Source organism: Pipistrellus kuhlii, unplaced genomic scaffold, assembly GCF_014108245.1.
Source record: "Pipistrellus kuhlii isolate mPipKuh1 unplaced genomic scaffold, mPipKuh1.p scaffold_m20_p_15, whole genome shotgun sequence".
NCBI lineage: Eukaryota > Metazoa > Chordata > Mammalia > Chiroptera > Vespertilionidae > Pipistrellus > Pipistrellus kuhlii.
The window spans coordinates 28,200,534-28,225,223 of NW_023425460.1; the positions used below are offsets into that span (position 1 = coordinate 28,200,534).

At 49.6% G+C, this 24,690-nt stretch overlaps 1 protein-coding gene across 50 annotated transcripts in view; it reads right to left on the bottom strand.

Moving 5' to 3' along the window:
• Nucleotides 1-13,137: 13,137 nt before the first annotated feature.
• SORBS1 (sorbin and SH3 domain containing 1) overlaps nt 13,138-24,690 on the bottom strand; it is a 210,608-nt gene continuing 199,055 nt past the window's right edge. For 39 of the 50 annotated variants that reach the window (XM_045581920.1, XM_045581926.1, XM_045581929.1 and 36 more), the window contains 3 exons: nt 22,030-22,088; nt 18,977-19,089; nt 13,138-16,343 (listed from right to left, as the gene is read on the bottom strand). In XM_045581920.1, the coding sequence (XP_045437876.1) occupies nt 16,276-16,343; nt 18,977-19,089; nt 22,030-22,088 (240 nt within the window). In that variant the 3' untranslated portion in view covers nt 13,138-16,275. Of the gene's footprint in view, nt 16,344-18,976; nt 19,090-22,029; nt 22,221-22,807; nt 22,868-24,690 lie in introns of all 50 variants that reach the window. The other 11 variants (XM_045581922.1, XM_045581923.1, XM_045581919.1 and 8 more) reach the window with 2 other exon arrangements.

Sequence of the window (24,690 nt, forward strand, 5' to 3'; positions counted from 1 at the left end):
CTGTTAAAGGTTATCAGTTGTAGTCTGGATCTATGTAGTAACAGCTATGAAACAGTCAACCTTTTGACCCATACATCCTCTTTCTGGGCCACAATTCCAAGGAGAGAGAGAGAGAGAGAGAGAGAGAGAGAGAGAGAGAGAGAGAGAGAGAGAGAGAGGGAGAGAGAGAGGGACACTATTGTGTAGAACAAGCACTGTTGGAGATATATATATATATATAATTGATTTTTTTACAGAGAGGAAGAGAGGGATAGAGAGCTAGAAACATCAATGAGAGAGAAAGATCGATCAGCTGCCTCCTGCACACTCCCCACTGGGGATGTGCCCACAACCAAGGCACATGCCCTTGACTGGAATTGAACCCGGGACCCCTCAGTCCGCAGGCTGACGCTCTATCCAGTGAGCCAAACCGGTTTTGGCCACAATAGTCTTTTTAAAAAAATATATATTTTTTATTGATTACAGAAAGGAAGGGAGAGGGAAATAAAATATCAATGATGAGAGAGACTCACTGATCGGCTGCCTCCTCCACACCCCACACTGGGGATGGAGCTGGCAACCTCCTGGTTCATAGGTCGACACTCAACCACTGAGCCACGCCAGTCAGCTACACTATAATCTGTACAGGCATGGGCACTGGTGCATTTGTGAGGGCCGTGAGCCCTCAGTTGCTTCATTTGGCTGTTAAAGGTTATCAGTTGTAGTCTGGATCTATGTAGTAACAGCTATGAAACAGTCAACCTTTTGACCCATACATCCTCTTTCTGGGCCACAATTCCAAGGATATAATTTATTTATTTTTAATATATTTTATTGATATTTTACAGGGAGGAGGAAGGGAGAGAGATAGAGAGCTAGAAACGTTGATGAGAGACAAACATCAACCAGCTGCCTCTTGCACACCCCCTACCGGGGATGTGCCCGCAACCAATGTACATGCCCTTGACCGGAATCGAACCTGGGACCTTTCAGTCTGCAGACCGATGCTCTACCACTGAGCCAAACCAGCCTCAGCCCAAGGATATAATTTAAAAGAAGGAAAAAAAAAAAAAAAAAAAGCTGGATGTACAAAGATATTTATAGCCACATTATTTATAATGCCAAAAAAAATAATAACAACAACAACAACATAAAAAACAAAACTGGAATCAACCAGTAACAGAAAAGTGGCTAAATATGGTGTGGCCATATGTGGGAATAGTATGCAGCATGAGAATAACGACCCTGAGGACTAAGAGGAGACAGGGAAATGTGTTTTCAGAAAAGGTAAAAATAAGTGGAACAAGACTATTTGTAAACCAAATATTATTATTTGTAAAATGTATGTCAAAAAATGGAAACTATGTCTTCTTACTGCTACAAATTAGGAGAAAGCACAAAAAGCTAACTTTGTTTTGGGAGATGCAATTGGGGAATTTTTTTAAAAAAAATTTCCTCTAACGATGGTGTAAAGTTTTCAAAACAAATAAAATGTTCTCGGCTTCTTGGGTTGGTGACTAAAGGCCAGTCTTTCTGGGGGTAGGAAATCTCATCTTCTATCCTTTTAATCTCTTCTACCGGGGAGCCCTGAACTGGCCACACAGCACGTACTCAAATGCCCAGACGATTGACAGCTCAGGCTGGGACCGCAAGCAACCCTGTCTTATGTTAAACACCATTTCTTGGTGACCCCTCCTCCCAGGTCCCTCAGACCTTTGACTCCGGCGGAGGCCTTAAGCAACCTCTCTGAACTTCAGTTGCCTTGTTATCATTACAATGAATTCCGTAGAAGTCTGTGGACCTAAACAGCCGCCGCCAAACGCCTGGAAGGGGGTGGGTGGGGCGTGGTTGGGGGGGGATGCAGGAGAGAGAATGCTGAGAATGCTGGAGAAATGGAAGCAAGGAGGGCAGGCAGCGGGGCGGACAGTGGGTTTTCCCAGTTATCAGTCCGGGTCTGCAGTGTGGACAGGGTGGGAGGCTCTGCCTGCGGATCGCCCCAGCCTGGCGTCTGCAGAGCTGGCAACCCCACGCCCAGGGTGCCACTGCCAGGACCCCCAGGGCCACTCTGTGGGTGGAGACAGAGGCCAGGGTCGCTTTTAACCTCCGGGTCCTGGACTCGCCCGGGTGTTCCCTTGCCTAGAAATCGCCTCCAGGACCCTCGCCCGGGGCTGAGCGGTTCTGGCCGGACCCAGGTGGGAGCGTGAGGCCAGCTGTGCCCGGGCGCCAGGGGCCGGGGAGCCGCCTGGCAGGGCGCACGGTGACTCCCACGTCCCCAAACGGCGCGGCTGCCCGGGGCGCCCAGCTCCAAGGACAGCCGAGCGACATGCCTTTTTTTTTTTTTTTTTTTTTTTTCTGTAAAAAAAATGAAACCTAAGCCTAGAGGTTCGCAGAACAAAGACGTCTTTCCCCGCCCGGCCCTGTCCCGCCGGCCCAGCCGGGTCCAGCCCCTGCCCCTGCCCCCAGGGGCCGCGCGTCCGCCCCCGGGACCCCGCGCAGCGGCTGGCAGCGCGGGCGGCGGGGATGCTGGGGGCGGTGCCCTGGGCTGTGCCAGTGCCTGGGCTGGGACCTGGCTCCGGGCTGTTGGGTTTCTCCCGCTTCCTGCTCCAGCCAGAGGAAATCCTGAAGTGGCCACTCGGGATTGGGCGCCTTTCAGAGCATGCTCCTCGGCGCTTGCACCACAGGGACACGTGTGCACCTGACCTGCCCGTGGTTCCCTCGCGGCTGGAAAAGCTGGGGACAGATGAGCTGCTGGGTCCAAGGCCATGTTCCTCATGGACACGACATGGAGGGACCAAGCCCCAGAGCTGCAGCCGTTACCCACCTGCCTCCTGGGCCCCACCTGGACACGTGGCACCGAGTTCTCAAAGGCAGAAGAAGCCTGAATATTGAGAAGAAATCCCATAATAGGGACCTGGACAAAGTGATTCATATTTAACATTTATGTTGGAGAAGTTAAGACAAAAACACAAAATGTAATGTGACAGTGTTGTTCACAAGATAATAAATGAATAAAATGTAATGAATCTGCTAATCTGAGACCTCTATTAAATTTGTGGGATGAACGTGTTTCATTTTTGTCGTTGTACCTCTGTGACTTTATAGGTAACTTCAGCTGGTGTGGCTCTGTAATTGAGCATCAACCCAGGAACCAAAAGGTCAGGATTTGATACCTGGTCAGGGCACATGCTCCCATTGTGAGTTTGATCCCCCAGTAGGGGGCGTGCAGGATTCAGCCCATTGATGATGATGTTTCTCTCTCATCCATTTTTTAAAATATATATTTTATTGATTTTTTTAGAGCGAGAGGAAGGGTAAGGGATAGAGAGATAGAAACATCTATGAGAGAGAAACATCACTGATCAGCTGCCTCCTGCATGCCCCCCACAGAGAATGAAGCCAAAACTGGGCATGGCCCCTGACCAGGAATTGAACCTGGGGCCGCTTGGTTCCTGGCTCAACACCCAATCGCTGAGCAACACTGGCCAGGCTCATTGATTTTTTTTTTAATTAATATATTTTATTGATTTTTTTACAGAGAAGAAGGGAGAGAGATAGCGAGCTAGAAAAGTCGATGAGAGAGAAACATCGACCAGCTGCCTCTTGCACACCTCCTATCGGGGATGTGCCCGCAACCAAGGTACATGCCCTTGACCGGAATCGAACCTGGGACCTTCAGTCCGCAGACCGACGCTCTACTACTGAGCCAAACCGGTTTCGGCTCATCGATGTTTTTTTTATATCTCTCTCCCTCTCCCTTCCTTACTCTCTCAAAATCAATAAAAACATTTTTTTAAAAAAGAAACTTTAAAAGTTTAAATTTGAGTCTAGCTCACATGGAATCACCCCTGGGCCCCTCCCCAAGAGAGGAAAGTTGGCTTGGGGTCAGGATTACCCAACAGGCCTTCACCCAATACTCAGACAATAAACATTGTTCTCATTACTGAGCAGTGATGTGAGTCAGAGTGTGTACCAGGAACGTGTCTTATTCTGTTGCATGTCGTTGGAACAAGATTCCAATGAGGTGCCTTAAGCCCTTGTTACAGGAGTGCTCTTCATGGAGGGACTCGTCCCAGCTGCTGAGAGGACGGCGATCAGCTTCCACCCTGCAGGCCCTCCCCCGGGCTGCTCTAGCTGGGGCTAAAGGAATGGCCGCTTTGGCCGACAGGGGACAACTTTGATAGGTCGTCTGGCTCTCGAGCTCCCTGTGGAATAGGTGGAGGCTGTCAGGTCTACCTGGCAGCTCACCTTCTCTCTCAGTCCAATGCAGCTTCCTCTTCGTGCCCCTGCACAGGCGGGGAGGGCCTGAAGGTGCGGGCCAAGGCCTCCTTAGTGAACGTCCTGCAAGCCATCCTCTCTCTGGGGCCAGGGAACTCTGCCTGCAATAGGCCCTGAGTGGTTAATGGATTTCCCTGAAGTCAGTCAGTCACCAAGTCCCGATGCAAAGTCTGGGCTGGGGAGGCAGACCCCTGAGGGACCTGGAGGGCTCCGTGAAGAAGAGGGAGAGGCAGGCGAGAAGTTATTCGGAGGTTTCTGGGATCCCAGAAAACCCCTCACGTCCACAATCCATGGAGGTCCCAGGGCCAGATCTCCCTGTCCCACTGGCAGGGACACCCACAGCCCGAGTGTCAGCCCCTCAATTAGACTAACGCCCTGGGTGGATGGCCTTCTGGACTTCCTCCTCGAAGGAGCTGGAATGTGAGATAAAATTCAAAAGTATCAGCAAATGTGAAGGCAGAAAGGCCTTCATCCACAGCAGAAACACAACAAGGTCGTAGGCGGCGAGGGACGTGGTCTGGGGGAGAACGTCAGTGGACAATAGGCAGGCTGGAGGATTCTGTGGGGAGGGCTCTGAGCACCAGTGACCAGATATGGAGTGCAGGGGGGACAGGCACAGGCTTCCTCCAGCCTCATTCCACCCATTCCACCCGCGCTCTCCCTGTGACACCCCCTCCCAACCGTTTCCTCTGGGGCTTTGCCTGCGTTTCGGGCCTGGTCTGGTCATGGCTGATACTGAGGCTATTTATAGCACTCGGGGACAGATGAGTGGCAGGGCCAGTTTCCATGACGCCAGGCCTCCCAGAGGGTGGCTTCCTCTCTGCTGGGTGTGCACCCACCCCCTCGGGGTTCATCTTCTCTCCATTACCTCGGGCATTCTGCTTCCCTGTGGTCCTCCTGGGGTCGCATCGGGGCTGCTGGGTGAGAACAGCTAGAAATGCAGTGCTGACAGGTAGCACCACCTGTCCCCGTAGCCCCTCACATTAGGTTCCATTCCAGGCCGAGGAGGGGTCTCAGCCATCGCCGTTGAGTGCTGTGGGCCTGGGGTCTTCACCTGGGCCTAGCCACCGAGCCTCTGACTTCCACCCCCGCCCACTGGCCACCTGACATTATGCATCCCAGAGCATAGGAAGAGCGGTTACGAATAACGAAGTCTGGAGGTAAAAGAGGTCAGAAAAAGTGAAGTGGGAAAATGACCATGAAGACGTCTGTGATCCTAGCCAGACGCCAGCTCCTCTGGGGGGTCCTTGAAGCCAGGTGAAAGGAGAGGGCTTGGCGAGGCATTTAGCTGACTGGGGCTGGTTCTTTTTCTCTCGTCTAGTCAACACCTAACAGACAAAAAAGGTCCTCCCTCATGGAGCTAACATTTTAGTGTAATGGACACACAATAAAATAAATAAGTAAACGATATGGCATATTTTGTATATGTATTGTTACATTCCTGGTCATCAATCCATGATATGTAATAATGAAAGCATAATATGCTAATTAGACTGGACGTCCTTCTGGATGCCCTACCAGACGAAGCTGGGGCTACGAGGGAAGCCCAGGTTCCGGGTGCGAGAGGGAAGCTGGTGCTGGCAGCCGGGGGGGAGTGGGGGGAGGAGAGGGAAGGAACCTACTCTTGCATGAATTTTGTGCTACCAGTTAGGGCTTGTATCAATGTTAAATGTACTGGTTGATAACTAGATGGAGGCTGGGTGAGGGAGGAGCCCTGTCTTTAGGACATGCACACTGAGCCTCTAGTTTAGAAATAAAGAGCCGCACCCTGGCCAGGGTGGCTCAGTTGGCCTAAAGCACGGAAAGTTTGCTGGTTCGATTCCCAGGAAGGCCATGTGCCTGGGCTGCGGGCTCAATATCCAGTAGGGGGCGTGTAGGAGGCCGTTAATGGATATTTTCTCACATCCATGTCTTTCCCTTTCCCTTCCTTTCTCTCTCAAATCAATGAAAACATTTTTAAAAATATATTTTATTGATTTTTTTTTACAGAGAGGAAGAGAGCGGGATAGAGAGCTAGAAACATCGACGAGAGAGAAACATTGATCAGCTGCCTCTTGCACAACCCCTACTGGGGATGTGCTGCAACCAATGCACATGCCCCCGACCGGAATCGAACCTGGGACCCTTCAGTCCGCAGGCAGACGCTCTATCCACTGAGCCAAACCGGTCTTGGCTGAAAACATTTTTTTTTTTTTTTTAAAGAAATAAAGGGCTGCATGTAAGTAACTATGTCTTAAACATTCAGAACAAAACTATGTGTATATGAGTGTGTGTGTGTGTGTGTGTGTGTGTGAGAGAGAGAGAGAGAGAGAGAGAGAGAGAGAGAGAGAGAGGGAGAGAGGGAGAAAGAAAGACAAATGAAGTAAATGGGATAAGATGTTAACAACAGGTGAATGTGCTAAAGGATAGCAGCCCTGCTAAAGTTCTTTGTAGCGTTCTTATTCTTGGAACTTCTCTGTGATCTTAAACTTATGTTTTTTTAAAAGGGGATAACATATGGCACAATGTTATGTATGTTCTATGGAGAAAAATGAAGCAGGGTTGCAAGCGTCGGAAATAAAAGTGGTGAAGGAAGTGATCTGAATGGAGACCTGAGCATTCCAGGCAGAGGAATAGCAAGTTCAAAGATGGGGACTCCCAGCATGTCCATTGGCAAGGCAGCCGGGGGGCTGGGGTTAGCGGGGGCGGGAGGAGTAGGCAATGAGGTAAGAGATAGATAGACAGAGCCTGACCCGGCAGTGCCTGGAGGGCCATCGGAGAACCATTGGGAGCCAGAGGGAAGGTCCCAGGGCCCCAGGCAGAGGGTGAACATGATCTGCCTTGTGTTTCCAACACTCTGCTCCCTGTGTTGAAACAGATGGAGGAGGAGGCAAGAACAGGGCAGGGAGCCGTGAGGGGGCTGTTGTCACAAGCCAGGCGAGAGATGATGACTGGCGGGGACCCAGGGTGGAGAGCGGGGGAGCTGGGGCGGTGCTGGGATTCCGCTGTGCTGTGGGCTTTTGCTGACGGACAGGAAGGGAGGGGAGGTGCCAGGGGGTGTCCAGGATGACTCACGTGTTCTGGCCGGAACCGCAGCTGTAAGGATGGACCTGCCTTAACGAAGACGGGGCGGCCTGTGGGAGAAGCAGCTTTGGGGGTGCGCTGAGGAATTACTTAGGTGGGGACATATTTAGGCTTCAGCGGGGATGTGGCACAGCAGTGGCATCTCGGAGTCTGGAGCCCACAGAAGAGGTGTGGGGGGGGAGGAACATACAGTGGATGTGTGAGAGTGGGTGGCGGCCCCGGGACCAGGAAAACAGGGGAGGGCCGAGCACGGGGCCTTGGGTCACCAACACGAAGATGCTGGCCTGGGAGGAAAGGGATTCTTGGAGGGAGGGGTGACTGGTGTGTCAAATGCTGCTGCCATCCAGGGAGCTGAGCATTGAGACCCAGCACGAGATTTAGAGGCGGGAAGGTGCCTGAAGAGACAGGTTTCTTGTGTTTTTAAAAAAATACATTTTATTGATTTTTTTTTTTTTACAGAAAGGAGAGGGATAGAGAGTTAGAAACATCGATGAGAGAGAAACAGCTGCCTCTTGCATGCCCCCCACTGGGGATGTGCCCGAAACCAAGGTACATGCCCTTGACCGGAATCGAACCCGGGACCCCTCAGTCTGCAGGCCGACACACTATCCACTGAGCCAAACCGGTTTTGGCTGAAGAGACGGGTTTTGTTGGGGCGTGGGAGGAAATCCTGACAGGAGTGGGCTCACGGGGGAATCAGAGGAGAGGAACTGGGAGGCCATAAGTACAGACAGGCCATAAGTACTTTTTTTTTTTTTCCTTTTCTTTAAAAACACTTATCGTTGACACTGTTACAGATGTTCCCATTCCCACCCCACCCCGGGCCGCCTCCACCCAGCGCCCAGACAGCCCTTTTAGGGCCTTTTGCTGCGAGGAAAGGAGAGAAAGGAGGCGGTAGCTGGAGGAGGAACAGGACTGAGAGGTTTCCTCTTAACTGAAACGCAGGACCAGGCCTTCTTTGCAGGGTCATGGAAAGGTTGCTGTGCATAAGGGACTTCATTGTTTCTAGGTAAATGGGACACAGTTGTTACTGATTCCCTTTCAGGCCTGACCCCGCCTGCTCTGGGTGAACTCTCTAAGCCCCCGGATTGAAGCTGAGCGCCCTCTCTGCGTGTTTCTGCACAAGCTCCTCCCCAAAGCTCTCCTCTCCCCCCGGAGTGCCGCTGCCCCCACGTCCTCTGCCTGCGTCTCCCACCGTTCTCTGGGAGAGCCTCTGATTCCACCGCGACTGCTCGGCACACCCCTCCGCAGGCTGCCTCCCCCGGACTCCTAGGTGAAGGAGCCACACTGCATTCTTTGGAAACTTATTAAAAAACACTTTAAAAAATGTTTTTATTGGTTTTTAAAAAGAGAGAAAGGGAGAGGGATAGGATAGAAACATGGATGAGAGAGGAGCATCATCCATCGGCTGCCTCCTGCACGCCCCCTACTGGGGATGGAGCCCACAACCTGGCCATGTGCCCTGACCAGGATCGATGCTCAACCAATGAGTCACACTGGTCAGGCTAAAAAAAAAAAACACACCAAAAAAACTAAAGCCTGTTCATCTACAACTGGACCCCCAAGCGGAAGATGGCGAGGGCACTCTAACTCCACACTCACTGGGTGAGTGGGAAATTCCTTGCCACAGAGGAAGGAATTTCAGGAAGAGGGGGCAGCTGCGGAAGAGCCCAAGATGATGAAGTCTTAGCCACAGACAGGAAAGCACACATCCAAGATGACCTCCAAGAAAGACCTGACTGGTCTTGTCCACAGCTGTGCGACACTATGTAGCTGTCAAACGTGTACATCATGCCCGGCTGGGGTGGCCCAGTGGTTTAGCATCAACCTAGGAACCAGGAGATCACGGTTCGATTCTCAGGGCATGCAAGAGTCAGCCGATCAATGACTCTCTCTCATCATTGATGTCTCTCTCTCTTTGTCCCTCTCCCTTCCTCTCTGGAATCAATAAACATATATATATATTTTAAAAGTATATATCATAACCTTTGATCTACATAATAATTCCACTTTTAGGATTTTTTTTTTTTTTTAGAAACATAACATTTTAATAGATGAAATAAACACTCTAGTACCCACAGGGTAAAAACTTGTCGGGGGTGGGGGGATCACTCCATAGTATAAATTAGAAAATGAAACACTCACAGTGGCCTCTCCCCTCATTTGCAAGTCACGTGGCAAGGTCAGACTCTCCACACCAATACTTCTAGGAATTTATTCTAGAAAAAAAGCAGGCACTTTAATGTACTCAAGAGTATGTCAAAGGTTGTCCGTCAGAGAATTGCGCATAATTGCACAATATTGAAAACACCCTAACTGTCAACAAGAGGGAGCTGCTGGGTGTACCGCGGTGCTTCCACACTGTGGACACCACGGAATCGCCGCAGCATCGATGTAGAGATGAGCATGCATTGCCAAGGCCTGGGCTGCTCCCCGCTTCCTGCCTTCAGAAGCAATTGTATGAGGGCGTATGCTTGGAGTTGCCATGGTAGTAGTCAGCTCCTAATTGGGAAAGGCCAGGGGAATCAGAAATGCTAACCCAGACGCCTGCCTTCTTTTCTGTGAAATGAGACATCTGTGTCACATAAGCTGTCACTTGTTGGGCCACGTGCTCTTGCTGTTGAAGTTATGTTTAACTGACAGAAAATATGGAGCACAAGGTTCTTGGTGCCTAGGAGCTCTGCGGATCTAGACACCACATGTGGGAGCCGCAGTGCAGGCATTGAAGGGCTAGCGTGGGGTGAGGAAAGACAGGCAGGGGGCTGGACCAGAGAGGCTTTTGAGGGGTAAAGAATAGGATGACATGGAATCGGCAGGGCACACGAAGATTTCCTCTGTGCCACTGCTGCTGTCTTGGCTCTGACATTAGACTGAGGAAGGACTTAAATCTTTTATCGAACTTTCGATATTTAAGCACACAGTAGGTGTTTATCAGACGGTTATCACTATTCGTATCCCAGGAAGTCACTCTTGCAGACTTGTCCCTTGGAGGCAGCAGAGTCTGATGAAGGGAAAGAACTGGCCTTGGAGTCAGACTGAAACCACTTCCTGGCTGTACACCTCAGGCTGAATTCCTGAGTCTCAGGTTCCTACCTGTAAACGGAGACAAGAATACCTGCCTCACAGGATTGGCAAGAGCCACGAGAAAGTGCGTGGAAGGTGCTGGTGTACAGGAGGCACTGGAATAGCTGGAGAGCTCTGTGGTGGGCCTTGCAGGTTGCCTTCCAAACATCACTTCTTCCTCCTTCTGACAGAACCCCACTGTGGTCCGGGCACCTCCCCCTCCCAGACGAGGAAACGCAGGCTGAGAGCTCAGCTGGCACTTCCGAGGTCTCACAACCTAACAAGTGTCCGAGGCAGCGGCTCTTTCGAACCAGGTCTTCAGACTCCCAGCCCACTGTCTGCCGAATACCTCGTTCTGGGAGGCAGTAGCACATTTCTCTGACACAGCAAGGTACCTGGCACCAGAAGTTCTAAATTAGAGCCTGTCTCTCCCCAAGAGCAAGAGACTGAAATCACATGGCTTCATGACCCGGACTCAGAAGCGACACACCCTCTCTTCGGTCACAATCTGTTCGCCCTGCAGGCCGACCCTGACAGAATGCAGAAGGGGCCACTCCGGGCTGAGTCCTGGGAGGTGAGGAGCGCTGAAGACTTTCTTGGAAGCTGGCACCACACGCATCTTAACATTTTTGTGAAAATAGTTTTGACTTTACAAGTCTCCTGAAAGGGTCCGAGGGCTGCAAGGGGTCCACAGACCGTCCTTTGAGATCCACAGACCTCGATACGTTAAGCTCTCGCCAACATTGTTGCCACATGACTTATGCTACTGCTCTGAAGAGGAGTCTCAGATCCAGCTCTCTTTTGCAGATGCATATCAGTTTGTCAGATCTCACTTGAAAACAAGTTTTCCAGAGAGATTCCATCTAGGCAGCATTTTGCTTCTGCTGATGGCTAAGTGAAGGGAAGAGTAGTCATCTTCCAGGACAGACATCATAAACTAACGGTGTCACACAGTCATTCATAATCTCATCAAGGCCTTTTGCATCTTTGGGTTTATCTTAAACGTTTTTGGATATTCTCAATCTGAACCACTTTCTTGGCTAATCCATGCAATAAACTACCTGCACCAAGTAGGAACTTAACAGGAGGGCCTTTGGCCCCATCTGCAGTCAGAGAAATGGTGGGCGCTGCTGCTGCATTCAGCAGGTGAACGTCAGCCAAACAAGACCAGCAACCCCCAGGATAAGACAGATACCAACAGAAATTAAAAAAAAAAGTTTTATTGATTTTTTTTTTTTTTTTACAGAGAGGAAGGGAGAAAGTTAGAAACATCGATGGAAGAGAAACATTGATCAGCTGCCTCCTGCACACCCCCTACTGGAGATGTGCCCACAACAAAAGTACATGCCCTTGACTGGAATTGAACCTGGGACCATCCAGTCCTAAGCCAACACTCTATCCACTGAGCCAAACCGGTCAGGCACCAACGGAAACTTTTGTCTCTAGATTCCTTCCTGCTTAAGGCTAGCTCCAACTGTCCTCTTCCCGGTGACGTCATTCAAGAATGGTCTGTGGTGTGTGGTGTTAGGTTTCTACCACTCGTCATTGAAAAGAGCCCACATACAATGGATTCTTGGCCTCATATTACATTGTGAGAGATCTGAGACCTGAAGGAGCGCCGTGTAGAGAGAAAACAACAGAGGGCTGAGAACCCAGCGAAGATAGAAAAAGAGGACTGAGAAGGGGCTGATCGGAGAAAAGGCAGGTGAACCAAGGGACATTTCGTAGAAGCGGATAATGAGCTAATTTTAATTGGATGGTGAGGAGATAGACACTCCCGTGGACTTGGCCTAGAATAAAATCAGCATTTTTTGAGGAAGGCAATTTGGCAGAATCTCAAGATTTGAAATGTTCCTGCTCTTTGAGCCAATAATTGTACTCAATGCACCATTGTTTGCATCATCAATAGAGGGTTGGTGAATTATGAAAACCTGTCCCAGCTCCACTGGTAAGGAGATAAAAACCAGGCAAAGCGTTTGTTTACAGACTTGGGCATGTCCCATGTGCAGAGGAGAGAGCTTGGAGGACCACACATCGGTAGTTGGCACTGGTGACTTCTGTGGTCACCTGTAATTATGGAGAACTTTCACTTTCTAGGTTTAATTTGATTTAGAAAAACCAAGTGTGTGTCATTTATTGTGCCTCTGGTGGACCAAATCAAGACCCATTTAACATACTTCATAATGTTTTTCTTTTCCTTTTAAAGACATAGGCATTATTTCTGTAATCAGAACAAATAAAAACACACAGAAAGAATGGAGAAATGGTCAATGATAATTCAAAGAAGGTCATGAAGTTAGCTTACTGAGAAGAGAATAAGGGAAGAAGAGGTGTCTTCACGGAGTGGGGTGGGAGCTGATGGCAAGTGAGTAAGAATGAAAAAGGAGCCCCATCCGATGTGCCCTCTGGCACCAAAGGTCATCAGTTCGATTCCCAGTCAGGGCACATGTCTGAGTTATGGGTTCAACCCCTAGGTGGAATGTGTAGGAAGCAGCCAATTGATGTTTGGCTCTCATCTTAATGTTTCTCTCTCTCTCTCTTTCCCTCTCCTCCTTCCCCCCTCTCTATAAATAAAAAAATAAAAAGAATGAAAAAGAAGAATAAGAAAAATTGAAGCAGTGAATGTAAGTCTACTTTGGGAAGGTTAGCAAAAGGAGGAAGCAATGAAAGGTAAGAACAACTGGATACCGCGTGGTTCTGAATACAGTTTATTAAATAATATGTACAGCAAATGTGGTAATTCAACATCTTTATCAAATCAACCCACTGCAATAAGGAAAAATAAACGACAGGAGAACTGTGGCTGTACAGTGCGTGCTCTCGGTGTGTAACGTAAATGGCAGCACGTTAACTGCGTACGTGTAATGGCAGTTACTCTTCTTCTTTCAGAATATAACCTTCTGCTCTTTTTTGTAGTAACCTATTCCAGCAATAGGACTTAATGCTATTTCAGATAGCTAGAACTGCCAAAAAAAAAAAAAAGAAAAAAAAAGAAAAGAAAGAAGAAACCAAACAAAAAACCCCAACAAACTCAAAACCAAAAAACTGTAACTGAGATTATAGTTACTACCTTCTCTCCCAGAAATAATGGTTATTTATTTAAATTTTTAACTTTACAATGGCTATATTTGTGCTAAAAATCTGCCGGTGCGTTATGTACAATTCCTTCACTTAAATAAAAATGCAAAAAACTTCACGACTTCCTCCTTTTACTTCCCTCCAGCTGCAATTTTTAAAATTATTTTTCCATACAAAGTAGGTACATGGGCTATACAAAGTTAAATGTACATATTTACAGACCCACGTAAGCATATGGCTCTCTCCTCTGGCTTTTCCCAGGGAGGCTGCACAGGAGAGGTGGTTCGGGGCTTGCCTGTCCCCAGAAGCGTGGCTAATATATATCAAAACTGTCTGTGAGGCATGCCGCCTGCTCCGCTGCACTTGCTATTAATAAACCTGTATAAACATCTCAGCATAAAAATAGGCATTTTATCATACTAAATGTCTGACGACGAGAGAGCATTGGAAACCTTGGTTCCTTGTCTGGTGACACATAGGAAGCTGAAGTTTGATGCAAATTTGAACACATGATTTTATTAAAGACGGGCAAACCGGTGAGGCATATCTGGGTTTCTGTTGATACACAAAGGCGGGAGGCTGGCGTCATATGCAAATGTGGCTTTACAAATTGGTTTTATTTTCTAGCTGTATTTAAAGAGGTGTTCACAATTACCTACGGAATCAAGAAGCACCCCTCAGAAAACTATTAGATAAGATCATGATATTAATGGTTTTTATCTAAGAAAGTCCGGGAAACACATTAGCCAATACAAGAATTATATTTCCAAACGGGTGAGATGCTGCTGGCCGAATGCATGTGCACGCACACTTGTACTCTATTCCCTCAGAGTCAAGTCACAGTGCCCTGGGCGGAGAGGTGGGCCTCCCAAAGCAACGAGTCTTATTTAAGGAATCTCTACCCAGGAGGCTCCTCCATCTTCCTCCGCCCCCACCCCACCCCACCCCATCCCCACCATTAGTTCTACAGTCTTTCCCCTGGGGATTAAGGCTCTGCTCTAGTTAAAAACAAATGTCTCTGGGAAGAGGTAACACATTCCTGTATCAGTCATTTGCACTTAAGTGTGAAGAAGTCAGCCAGCAAGATTTGAAAAGAGGACGGGGGAGAAGTGAGGGCACTGTAGCTGTCTGATGGGGGGTGGGCAGCCGGTGGGATCCTAAGATGAGTCGTGGAGACAGAAGTGGAGGCAGAGACACTGAAGACAAACTTTGCTTACTTCTAAAGGCTCAGATGTTGGGACAATGGCGCTGGGCACGTCTGAGCTACAGGCAGAGAGCCGGGGCTCCTGCACACACTCTGGCACTCGGAATTGCTGCTCCTACTTGTGGCCGGATGTGGACTTGTGGAGAGGGTGAGAGTTTGAAGACTTGGAAGCAGCTCCAAGTATGTTCAGTCATAAAGTGCCCTCAGGCAAAGGTTTGTCCAGCATCCTGGTTGTTCAACAGTGAGCTCATGGGGACAGAAATACAGTACTTTCTAGGATCCCTCCAGGGAAATTCATCTCTTCCTCTCTCACACCCTTCTTAGCACATTTCACAGTCTCTCTTGAGTGAGTCTTTGTGTGTGTGTGTGTGTGTGTGTGTGTCTGTCTCCAATCACCTGAGTCCCTGGCAGGCAGGGAATGGGCTATTTCTGTCTTTCATTCTCCAAGGGGTCCAACAGAGAGGCTGACTGGACAGAGTTGTGACCCAGGTGTCTCAGGGGCCTCGCCCCTTAGCTCCGGCCAGCTGGGAGCAGCAGAATCACTCCCTCCCACCGCGAGCCCTGCATCTGCACCTCTGCTCTGAAGCGGAGCCTGGCCCGGGGCACCAGGACTCAGCCTGGGGGCTCCCTTCTGAGGGGCCCTAGAATTCCTGTGGGGATGCGGTAAGTCTCTGCTTGCTGGTGCCCGGCATCCAGGGTCCATCCGGGTGTGCTAACTGAATCATTGAACATCTCCATCCGTGGTTCTCCCTGAGAACAGGCCTATCAACCCCACACTGTCCTGGCCAAGAACAATCCAGAAAAGAAAGATCAGCAATGGCGTCTGATCAGTGACACTGCCCTGAAAGGGAACACCTGCGGAAGCCAGTGATCCGGGAAGGGGCACAGGGATGTGACCTCAGGAGGCACAGCGCTTCCTGACCTAAGTCACTCGGACACACACATGTAACTGTCTGCCTGGCCACCTGCTCCCACGGGCAAACCTCCCGTGCCCTTCTGTCTGACACGGGGGTCAGTGGCAATGCCGCAGGCTGGGTGTGCATGCTCCGGACACCGAAGGGTCACCTCCATTTCCCCACTAACCTCAGCGGGTCCAGGGTGGGGCCTCCACCACCGTCCGGGGAGGACCTCGCACGCAGCCCAGACTGACCTCCAGCGGCGCCGATGGTTCTGGGGGGCCAGCGGGCGTGGGCGGTGGGCTGGGGTGGGGGTCTGTGCGGAGCCTTTGGAGAATGGCTGGGGGTCTGCCAGGGGTTTCGGCCAGCTTCGGGCAGGTGAGGGAGGCGGCAGCAGGAGGCATTTCTGCGGCCACAGGTCAGGTTACCTCAGACGGGAGCGAAGGGGAGGGCTGGAGAGGCTCCCGGAAGCAGCTAAATAAATACAGATTTGCCTCATTCCTTTCTGCTCAGCGCATGGTTCGGGCCTGTCTGATACACGGTAAGCTGAGACAAGCCCGGGTTTTAAACACAACACACTTCTCTGTCCCGCTCTTTTGCTTCGTTCTTTATCCACTGTATTACTTTTCCTACTGACGCAACTTTTAAATCAAGAGACCAGTTCATGGGTGATGCTTCATCCTCCAATAAAAATCACCTCTGCGGGTTTCAGTCTTCTTACAGATACAAAGGCTTTACATAGTTGCCTGGAAAAGTACCAAACTGCCTTGTCCTTCTCGAAGTTCCTATAAAAAAACACACGGACAATGAGAAGACACCTGTGTGGGTGCAGAGGCTGGAGAGCGCCCCCTGCAGCCGGCAGTGCAGCATGCGCTTCTGCAGCACTTCCCCTATCCATCCCACTCAGGCTCAGCGTCAGGCTGGGTGGGCGTGTTAACACTCCTCTTTCTGGTCAAATGAGCTTCTTTTCAGAGAGCTAAGGTGACATTGCTTAGGCCCCACAGCTTAGCAAGCACCAGGGCAGACTTGAACCCAGGCCTCTGACCTCCAGTCACTGCTCTTCCCAATGTTTCTCTGTTTTGGAAGAATGGACACATCTCTCCAACACAACTCACTGGGGGATTTACAATTTCTAAAGTGCAGGGTTTTGGAAAGCCCAATGGATAGGACCCCCATTCCTCTCCTAAGCCTGCCGAAGCCCCACGCTGACTCCCAGCCTTTGGGACCAACCTTAGGAGGGTTCCCGTTGAGCCAGGAGCAGCACACGGTGTGGGAACAAAGCCCTGCCTGGGCTGCTCCACACCCCTATCCAATTCCTGCCCTTGGGATTCTCTCTGGAACGGCGCTGTGCATGCATGTGTGTGTGTGTATATGTGTGTGCGTGCGTGCATGCGTGACGCTGTGCCACATTACCCTCTCATTAGCAGACAACACAATCTGAGCACTGCCTCCTTTTCCCTGTTGGCCTGGATATGGCTCTGAATCCTGCCGAATACAACCTTTCAAGCAGCCGATACCAGTAGGTTGGAGCTGTCCCCCGAAGAGAAACTTTTCAGATAAAAGTGTGACACAGCGACTACCTGACCCTCTGTGGGGAGGGGGCGTCAAGAAGGCGGGAAGGCCCAGAGCTGGTGAGTGCCTTGCCTTATGGACAAGGAGAAGGAGCTTGGCTGGGTTACTTTGTTCGAAGTCTGAATATTGGGTTACTTTTGGAAGTGTTTGAGGAATTGTGGAATCTGAAATATTTCCTTTTCCAAGCTGCCAGGATGCCCCGTTAGAGAACTGGTGCCCCTCACCCCACCCCAGGCTTTGGTGAGAACCATAACTGCTTCTGGGAGAGCAGAGGTTAGCAGCGCGAATGCCCGGGAGCTGGGCTCCAGCGCGGCAGCCACGGACATCTGCTGAGCTCCGAACCAAGCCGGCCGCCCCGGGACACGTCACCCGACTTCCAAGGCTCAGCACAGAATGAAGAATGTAAAGTAGCTCACAGTGTTTTATACCGATTACATGTTCCAATGATAACATTTTTAATGCACTGGGTTTAATAAAATATATTAAAATCCACTTCACTGGTTTCTGTTTGTATTTCGTACATGGCTTGTATTATGTTTCTACTGAACTTTGCATTAGAAGAGCAATTTTCAACCTTTTTCATCTCATGGCACACATAAACTAATTACGAAAATTCTGTGGCACACCTAAAATATATAGTTTTTGCTAATTTGCCAAAAAAAAAAAAAAAAAAGGTATAATTTTGAATCATTCACACCAGGCGGCTATTGTTGTGTTGCTGGTATCATTTTAAAAATTTGACAATCTAAGGGAAAAGAGGTCAGTGTCCCTGAATAAATAGTCAGAAACTGCATGGTTTAGACATTCCTGTGGTACACGGGCTGAAAATCGCGGCATCGTGTACTGCTGACTGCTCAGCTCTGGTTTCCCTCTGAACACGGCACTAGAGGTAGCGCGCCCGCAGGCTTCGGGGGGCCTGGGAGGATGGGCGGCTTCTAAGAGGCTGGTGAGGCCACGGCCAGTCTTCCTGGCTTCCTGTGTACTAGTCTGCTGAGACCTTGCTGTTCTCACTGCCCCAGCCCTGGCATCACTTTGCTTTGGTAAGCGTGTGCAGAGGTGAGGAAAGAGTCTTTGGAAAGAAGATAAAGGCAAAGCCATTGTACAAGGGGAAAATGGAGGGAAAGTGAGCCGGTGACTCCCAACTCATACTCACACCTGACAAGAAGCACAGAGGCTTGGGGACAGGTGTGCCGGGTTCAAACACTGGCCCGACTATTCGCTGCCTGGGTGGCCCTGGGCTATGCACTTAATCTCTTTGGGCCTCAGTTTCTGAATCTGTGAAATGAGGATTAGACTTGGCTTTTGGGCAGTTTGTTGAAAGACTATCAATAAGAAAGTATGCCAAGCAAGTATCTGCTTTGTAACAGAATTTCACTTATTCCCCCATTTTATAAAGGTGGATCCTTTGTTTTAATTAAGCAGATTGCTTTGATTAAAATTATTAGAAGGCTGGAGTAGATAAGATCTTAAAATGTTTACACATATGTGTGTGTTTCATGGTAGAGACCTAGGCTTGGCCAGATTTTCTTGTGTTGTTTCATTAGAGTTTAAAAAATAAAATTTCCAACAGATACATGCACAATAGAAATACAAACAGAACTTAATGAATTTGACAAGTGCCCTCCCATGCATTTGATGCTGGCATGTTTGAGCTTTAGGTCCAACACTAATTACTGCCAGCCACACAGTCTCGAGAGCAAACATGAACTGTGCCCAGCACTCACAGTGGTCCAGGGACCGAGAAGGCTTTTCTTCCCTGTGGGGAATATGGCTTTTGCATGGTTTATTACACCTAGTTGTTCCCTCAGAACATGGCTAGTAAGAGAAGCAGGACCAGATCACTTACCAACAAACCATCCATCGTCACACTTTTCCATGACATCAACAATATCTCCATCTCGGAGTTCCAACTCATCATCGTTCTGTGGTATATAGCTATATAATGCTTGGTAGCTAAATCTATCAATGAGAAAAAGGAATATTAAGTGACTGACAGGATTAAATAAGGACCTTTTTAAAGCCATTCCAATTAAATCAACATTTAGGTAGTGTTTCCAGCTCATAAATGGAGAGAAAAATAAGGGGAGGGCTGGAGAGGCATTTATTGACAATTTCTCTAATGACTTAGCATTGGGGGAGATCCATTCGACATCTATCTATATAAAAGCCTAAGCTACTGTCTGACTCTTTGACCTGCACTGACCACCAGGGGGCCGATGCTCAACGCACAGGCATGGAAACATGGAAAAGACTGATGAATTTCAGAGGGAAGGGGGAGGGAGGAGCATGGGAAGAGATTAACCAAAGATCTTATATGCATACTAGAAGTCTGGTGCATGGATTTGTGTACCGGTGGGGTCCCTTGACCTGGCCTGCAGGGATTGGGCAGAAACTGGCAGTCTGACATCCCCTGAGGGGTCCTGGATTGTGAGAGGGCACAGGTCAGGCCCAGGGATCCCACCAGTGCATGAATCTGAGCATTGGGCCTCTAGTCGGATAATAAATTAAGACAGGCAGGGATGGAGAACTTCTGAGCAAGTCATGACCAATCCTTTTCCTTAGTTTCATTTGGTTACCATAACGGAGGATTTTGTCTAGATATCCTCCTCCCCTTTTAAATTTAACCAAGGCTTTTTCGTAACATGGGATAATTTATATAGGTTACTGAGAATAGTCAGAGGCTACTGAAGTCCAGAGATAGACATTATATTCTGGTAATTTACATTGGCCCAAGGCAATTGTCATGTTATAAAATTGTCATATTTATATGAAATATATTCCAGTTGCCTCACCGTTTAATCCACCAACAGACATTTCATTCATTGTTTTAAAATACGGATGTCACTTTTCTGAAACTATTGAAAGCCTTTTTTTCCTACCCCAGTGATCTGGGGGTTAAGATTTTTCTTTAGGTGGCAGTTGGCTTAAGGCGATTTGGGGTGTGCTGCTCTGCTTGTTCTAACAGCAACCTCGGAGAAAGCTGGCATGAAGCCTGGCATCTGCTTTGGCAACAAGGAAAAGCTCCGTTTTCACCGAGTCCTCTGACAAATAATTAAGACGCATCCACTGCACACCAGTTCACAGTTCTGCTCGCTTACTATTTTGAAACACAACAGTAGCAGGAAGAACTCTGCCCTGAGCCAAACATCTACCATTTCCAGCAGATGCTGTGATCTCCAGTGTATGAGCAAGACAGACTAGACCCAGGGAAGCGAAGCCAGAGCCCAGAACAAGAGGCTCCTTCTCCTCTGCCGGGACCCAAGGGGCAGCTTCATGGTGTGTATTTGTCTGAATGGGCTCGTCTTGTGGGAGGTGGATCTGCCTGCCGGAGGGTCTCCCACGAGGACTCAAGAGAGGCCACAGATTTCAGCTGGCAAAGGAACACACTTCGCTGTTTCTGTTTGTGCCTGCTGTCTCCCACCCAACCTGGCCTCCTTGGAACGCCTGCTCCCCTTCACCTCCTGGCTCAGCTCTGGGAGGTAACTTCTGATGCTGCTTCCTGCTCCACTGCCAGACTATGGAGCGCGGCTGGGAGTCCCCCACCACCTCTGCCTCTGTGCACAGGGCTCGTCATGCTGCCTCGTTCAGGTTTAAGTCTCTGGACCCCCTCCCTCCTGCTCTGTTCCCACCTGGGGGGAAGGGTCCTTCTGGTCATGCTTAACTCCCTTCCCTGGGCTGGTTCCTTAGCTTCTGTGCTCTCTCTTACATCTTTTGACTTTGTCAGCCCCATCTGGTCTGGTACAAATGTACTTACGTTTCTGCACCCTACTATTCCTCCACCTAGAGCCCTTTCACCCACCATGGCCCTGACTACCAACCCTTTCTGAGGAGGAGTGTGCTTCCCCCTCTCTAACTGCTGTCTTCGCCGTCACCAATGATCGTCTCCAGTTGCTGAACAGAACACCTAGAGGTCACGTCTCATTTCCTCCCACCTTGGCCGCTCTGCAGCAGGAGGCACTGCTGACCCAACACCATGCTTCAGTCTGCACAAGGGATCGCTCCTAGAGTCTCCGAGTCTCCTGTGGCTCCTCTGTGGCCTTAAAAAGTTGTTCTCTAAGGATCTACCCTCATTTCCCTTCTCGCTCTGCCCAGAATCTCCTTGGGTCACCTTGCATGTGCCCCTCCCTGGTCACAAGGCACCCACTCAGGTCCTGGCTCAGGCCCCCGTCACTTCTTGCCTGGATTAACATCTCCTGACCAGCATCTTTGTTCCTCGCCTCTGAAATCCACCTTCCACTCCACTACCAGGGTTATCTCCCAAAACAAAACAGAATCAATATCCTCCTCATTTCCAACTCTCAGCTGACAGCCTGCAGAACAAAATCCACACATTTCAGTCACATCATGGATTCTACAACCTGGGCCCAACCTACTTCCTGAGCTTTGTTTCCTCCGTGGACTGTGCCCTGCCGCCACGTGGGCACCTCTGAGGTTGTCCAAGCCCTCCCTGGCCCGTGTGGTTTCCTTAGCCGGGAAGACCCTGCTCTAGTTTGTCTTTCAGTGCTTATTTCTAATCCCCTCCCTCTGGGAAGGGAGTTACTCCTCTGTGCTTAGAAGTGGAGACAGAGCCAACATATTGTTTTTAATGAATGGATCAACCCTTCACTCAGCTCCAGTCAGAATTAATTTCCTTCCTCTACTCCCACAACACTAGGAGGGAAGCCCGTCAGCATAGCCCTCATTTGTCCTTGGAGAGCAGTTCATTCTTTACCTGTCTTTCTCCCAGTAGGTCATGACCTTTACTTACCTGCCACCTGTTCTCATACTTGCTGATGGAAAACACAAAATTCTCAGAGAAGCTAGGAGTGAGTCACTCATACCCCCACCTGGCTGCCCCACAGCCAGTCAATGACCCACTTTCTCAGCCCAACAGAATTGCAGTTTGCCACATGTACTTACAAATCTTGTGAGGCTTGATTCCTGTCTGGGGTGACTCTTCGCTGCTGGGCTTGAGGTTGCTGAGAAATGATTAAAGATGATTTATTGTCAGAAGGGGGTACCTTGTGATGGAAGTCAAAGGGATGAGAGACAGTGCTGCAGTAATGAACAGACTTTTCGGCAATGTTTATGATCTCATTGCACACTGCTTCCTGCGAGGTGGCCCCGAGATATCCAGAAACCCCCATAAAACAGTCAACATGGGGACAAAAAAAAAAAAAAAAAAAAAAAAAAAAGAAAGAGAGGAAGAGATGGAACATTCCAGACGAAGCACATAAGTCCAGGGAAACAACAGAGTTGAAGATCCAGGTTAAAAAAATAGATATTCCAGTAGTAGAGTGCAGGAGGGATCCAGGCGTAAGCATGGAAAACAGGTAAGATACAGAATTCAGAATTTAGTATGAATATTAAAAAAAAAGGTAGCAGCACAAAAGCCTGCAATTAGTGAGTAACTGTTACAAACAGAATAACTTCAGGATAGAAATGCAAGGATGTATCCCCAATCATGCACTAAGACATTGATTTAATCCCATATGGAGGCAGAGGAGACATGGCATCTGTAAATTCCTCTGCTTCGGTGAGAGGGAAGGGGCGGCCTAACACCTCTCTAGGACAGTAGCCACTTATAATCCTGTAACTAGTGGCTGAGCGTTAACCAGGCAATACTTCCGGCTGTACTCTGGAAGCCAGTAAGGACTCTCTTTACAAAAGCTACAGTCTTAGTCAACAGGCGTCTTACCACATAGCTCTTTTCAGATTCTGTGAGATCAGGTCCTGCGCTCAATGAATGATGAGAAGGCTGTGATCATCAAGCAAATTATAAGGGAGACATTTTAGCAGATGTCACATTGGAAAGAATTCAAAATAAAAGCGTGAGCAAATACACGTACCACACCATCACACTCGATGACACCGGACACTCGTAGCCTAGGGCCACCGAGTCTCCATGACAACACGGTGGGTGCACAGGAGAAAATGCAATGTACAGAGTTAGAAGCAAGCATCCAGGCGATGAGATGGAAGGCTGAGACATGGCTGCAGGGAGGTGAGAAGGACAACACAGGGCCCCCCGAGTGGAGGACGGACACGGAAGGGCTGCCTGAAGAACAGCTGCGTCCCTCCGTTACCACGCTTGGTCCCCTTGCTCTCCGCTGCCCAGCATCTATGGACGGGCTGCTGGACCGAAGCCAGTTTCAGTTACCTCGTCAATTGCTGGCAAAGCAGGCTCACAAAACTACTAGGCACCCCACATTTCAGTGCTCACACACCTGAGTAACACAACTGTTCTGGAAAGAGCAGCACACGACTCACTCCAGCTAGTGGGAGAGGAGTTCAGCGGTCTCACAGAGCGGGCGATCATGGTTCTTTAAAGTGGGTCTCCCACAGCAGAGGCCAGGCTGCACCGGAAGGGTATCTGAAATCATTTCCCTCCCAAAGGACTCAATCTCAAGCTCCCAGGGAGTCTCCCCAAATAAATATTTGAAGAGTCATCCTTGGAGACATCCCCCAGGCGACTCACCACCATAGCACTGAGCCTCCGCATCTCCAGGGAGACCTGTGCACAGCTCACTCATTTCAGAGAGGCCCAGAGAGGGTGAGGGCTCCTCGGGGGTCACACAGTGAGCTAGTGGGACACTTGGTTCCTGGGGTCATCGATTCTCCCCGTGGACCTTCCCTTTCATCCCTGGACCATGTCCCGCTTTCCCAAGTGTGCTCCCTGACCTTATCTTCACGGAGTCCTGCAGAAACCCTGGAGACAGGCAGGGCAGGGGTTATCAATCCCGTTTTCTTTTAGGACCCAGAAAGCTATGCTCAGCGAGAGGCAGGGAAAGTTGCTGGGTTGCTCTTCCCAGGCCACCCCTGCCCCCTCCTGCACGGTGCCACTGACATGACCTTGCCCTTACAGGCACGTCCATTCCAGGCACCAGTCTACCTTCCTGTCCCACCAGCCTAGGGGCCCAAGCTTCACTGCAACAAAGGTCACCAGTAGTCTACTCGGTGGGCTTTCACACAGCAGCAGAATGAAACTCACTCTGGGCACCCGGAGTGGGGCGTGCCTACAGGCAAGGGGAGCGAAGGGGACACTTTCTCAGAGTAAGAGCTGTCTGTTCAGCAACAGCAGGGGCTGCCTCGTGAGTGTGCTCGGCCTGTCCCAGCAGCTGTCCGGGCTGAGGCTGCGCTGACATCACTAGCTGGGATACTGCTTCTCAGACTTTCACATTCGTGGTCTCTCCTGGGATCCTGCTGAAAGGCAGGCTCCCGAGGGGCACATGGTGTGTGTGTGTGTGTGTGTGTGTGTGTGTGCGCGCGTGCGCGCACTGCTCCACAGGCTGCAGAGGCGCTCAACCATCTGACACTGATTCTCGGTGCCAGACGGACATGGGTCGCACCTCATAAAAGGAAAGTTCTCATACAAATAAAAATATTTCCCAACTCCAGCTGGGGGCCTGATAACCTCCGGTCACATGCAGACCAGAGAGAATGTGGACAATCTCTCAGAGTAGTCTGCACAGTTTACGGAAGTCCCTAGCATCTTTCAATAGACTTAATCCCAAAGTGGTGACTGGAATCGATCATCCACAAATAGTTGGTGAGTCAGAAAAAAGGACTGATATTCTGCTA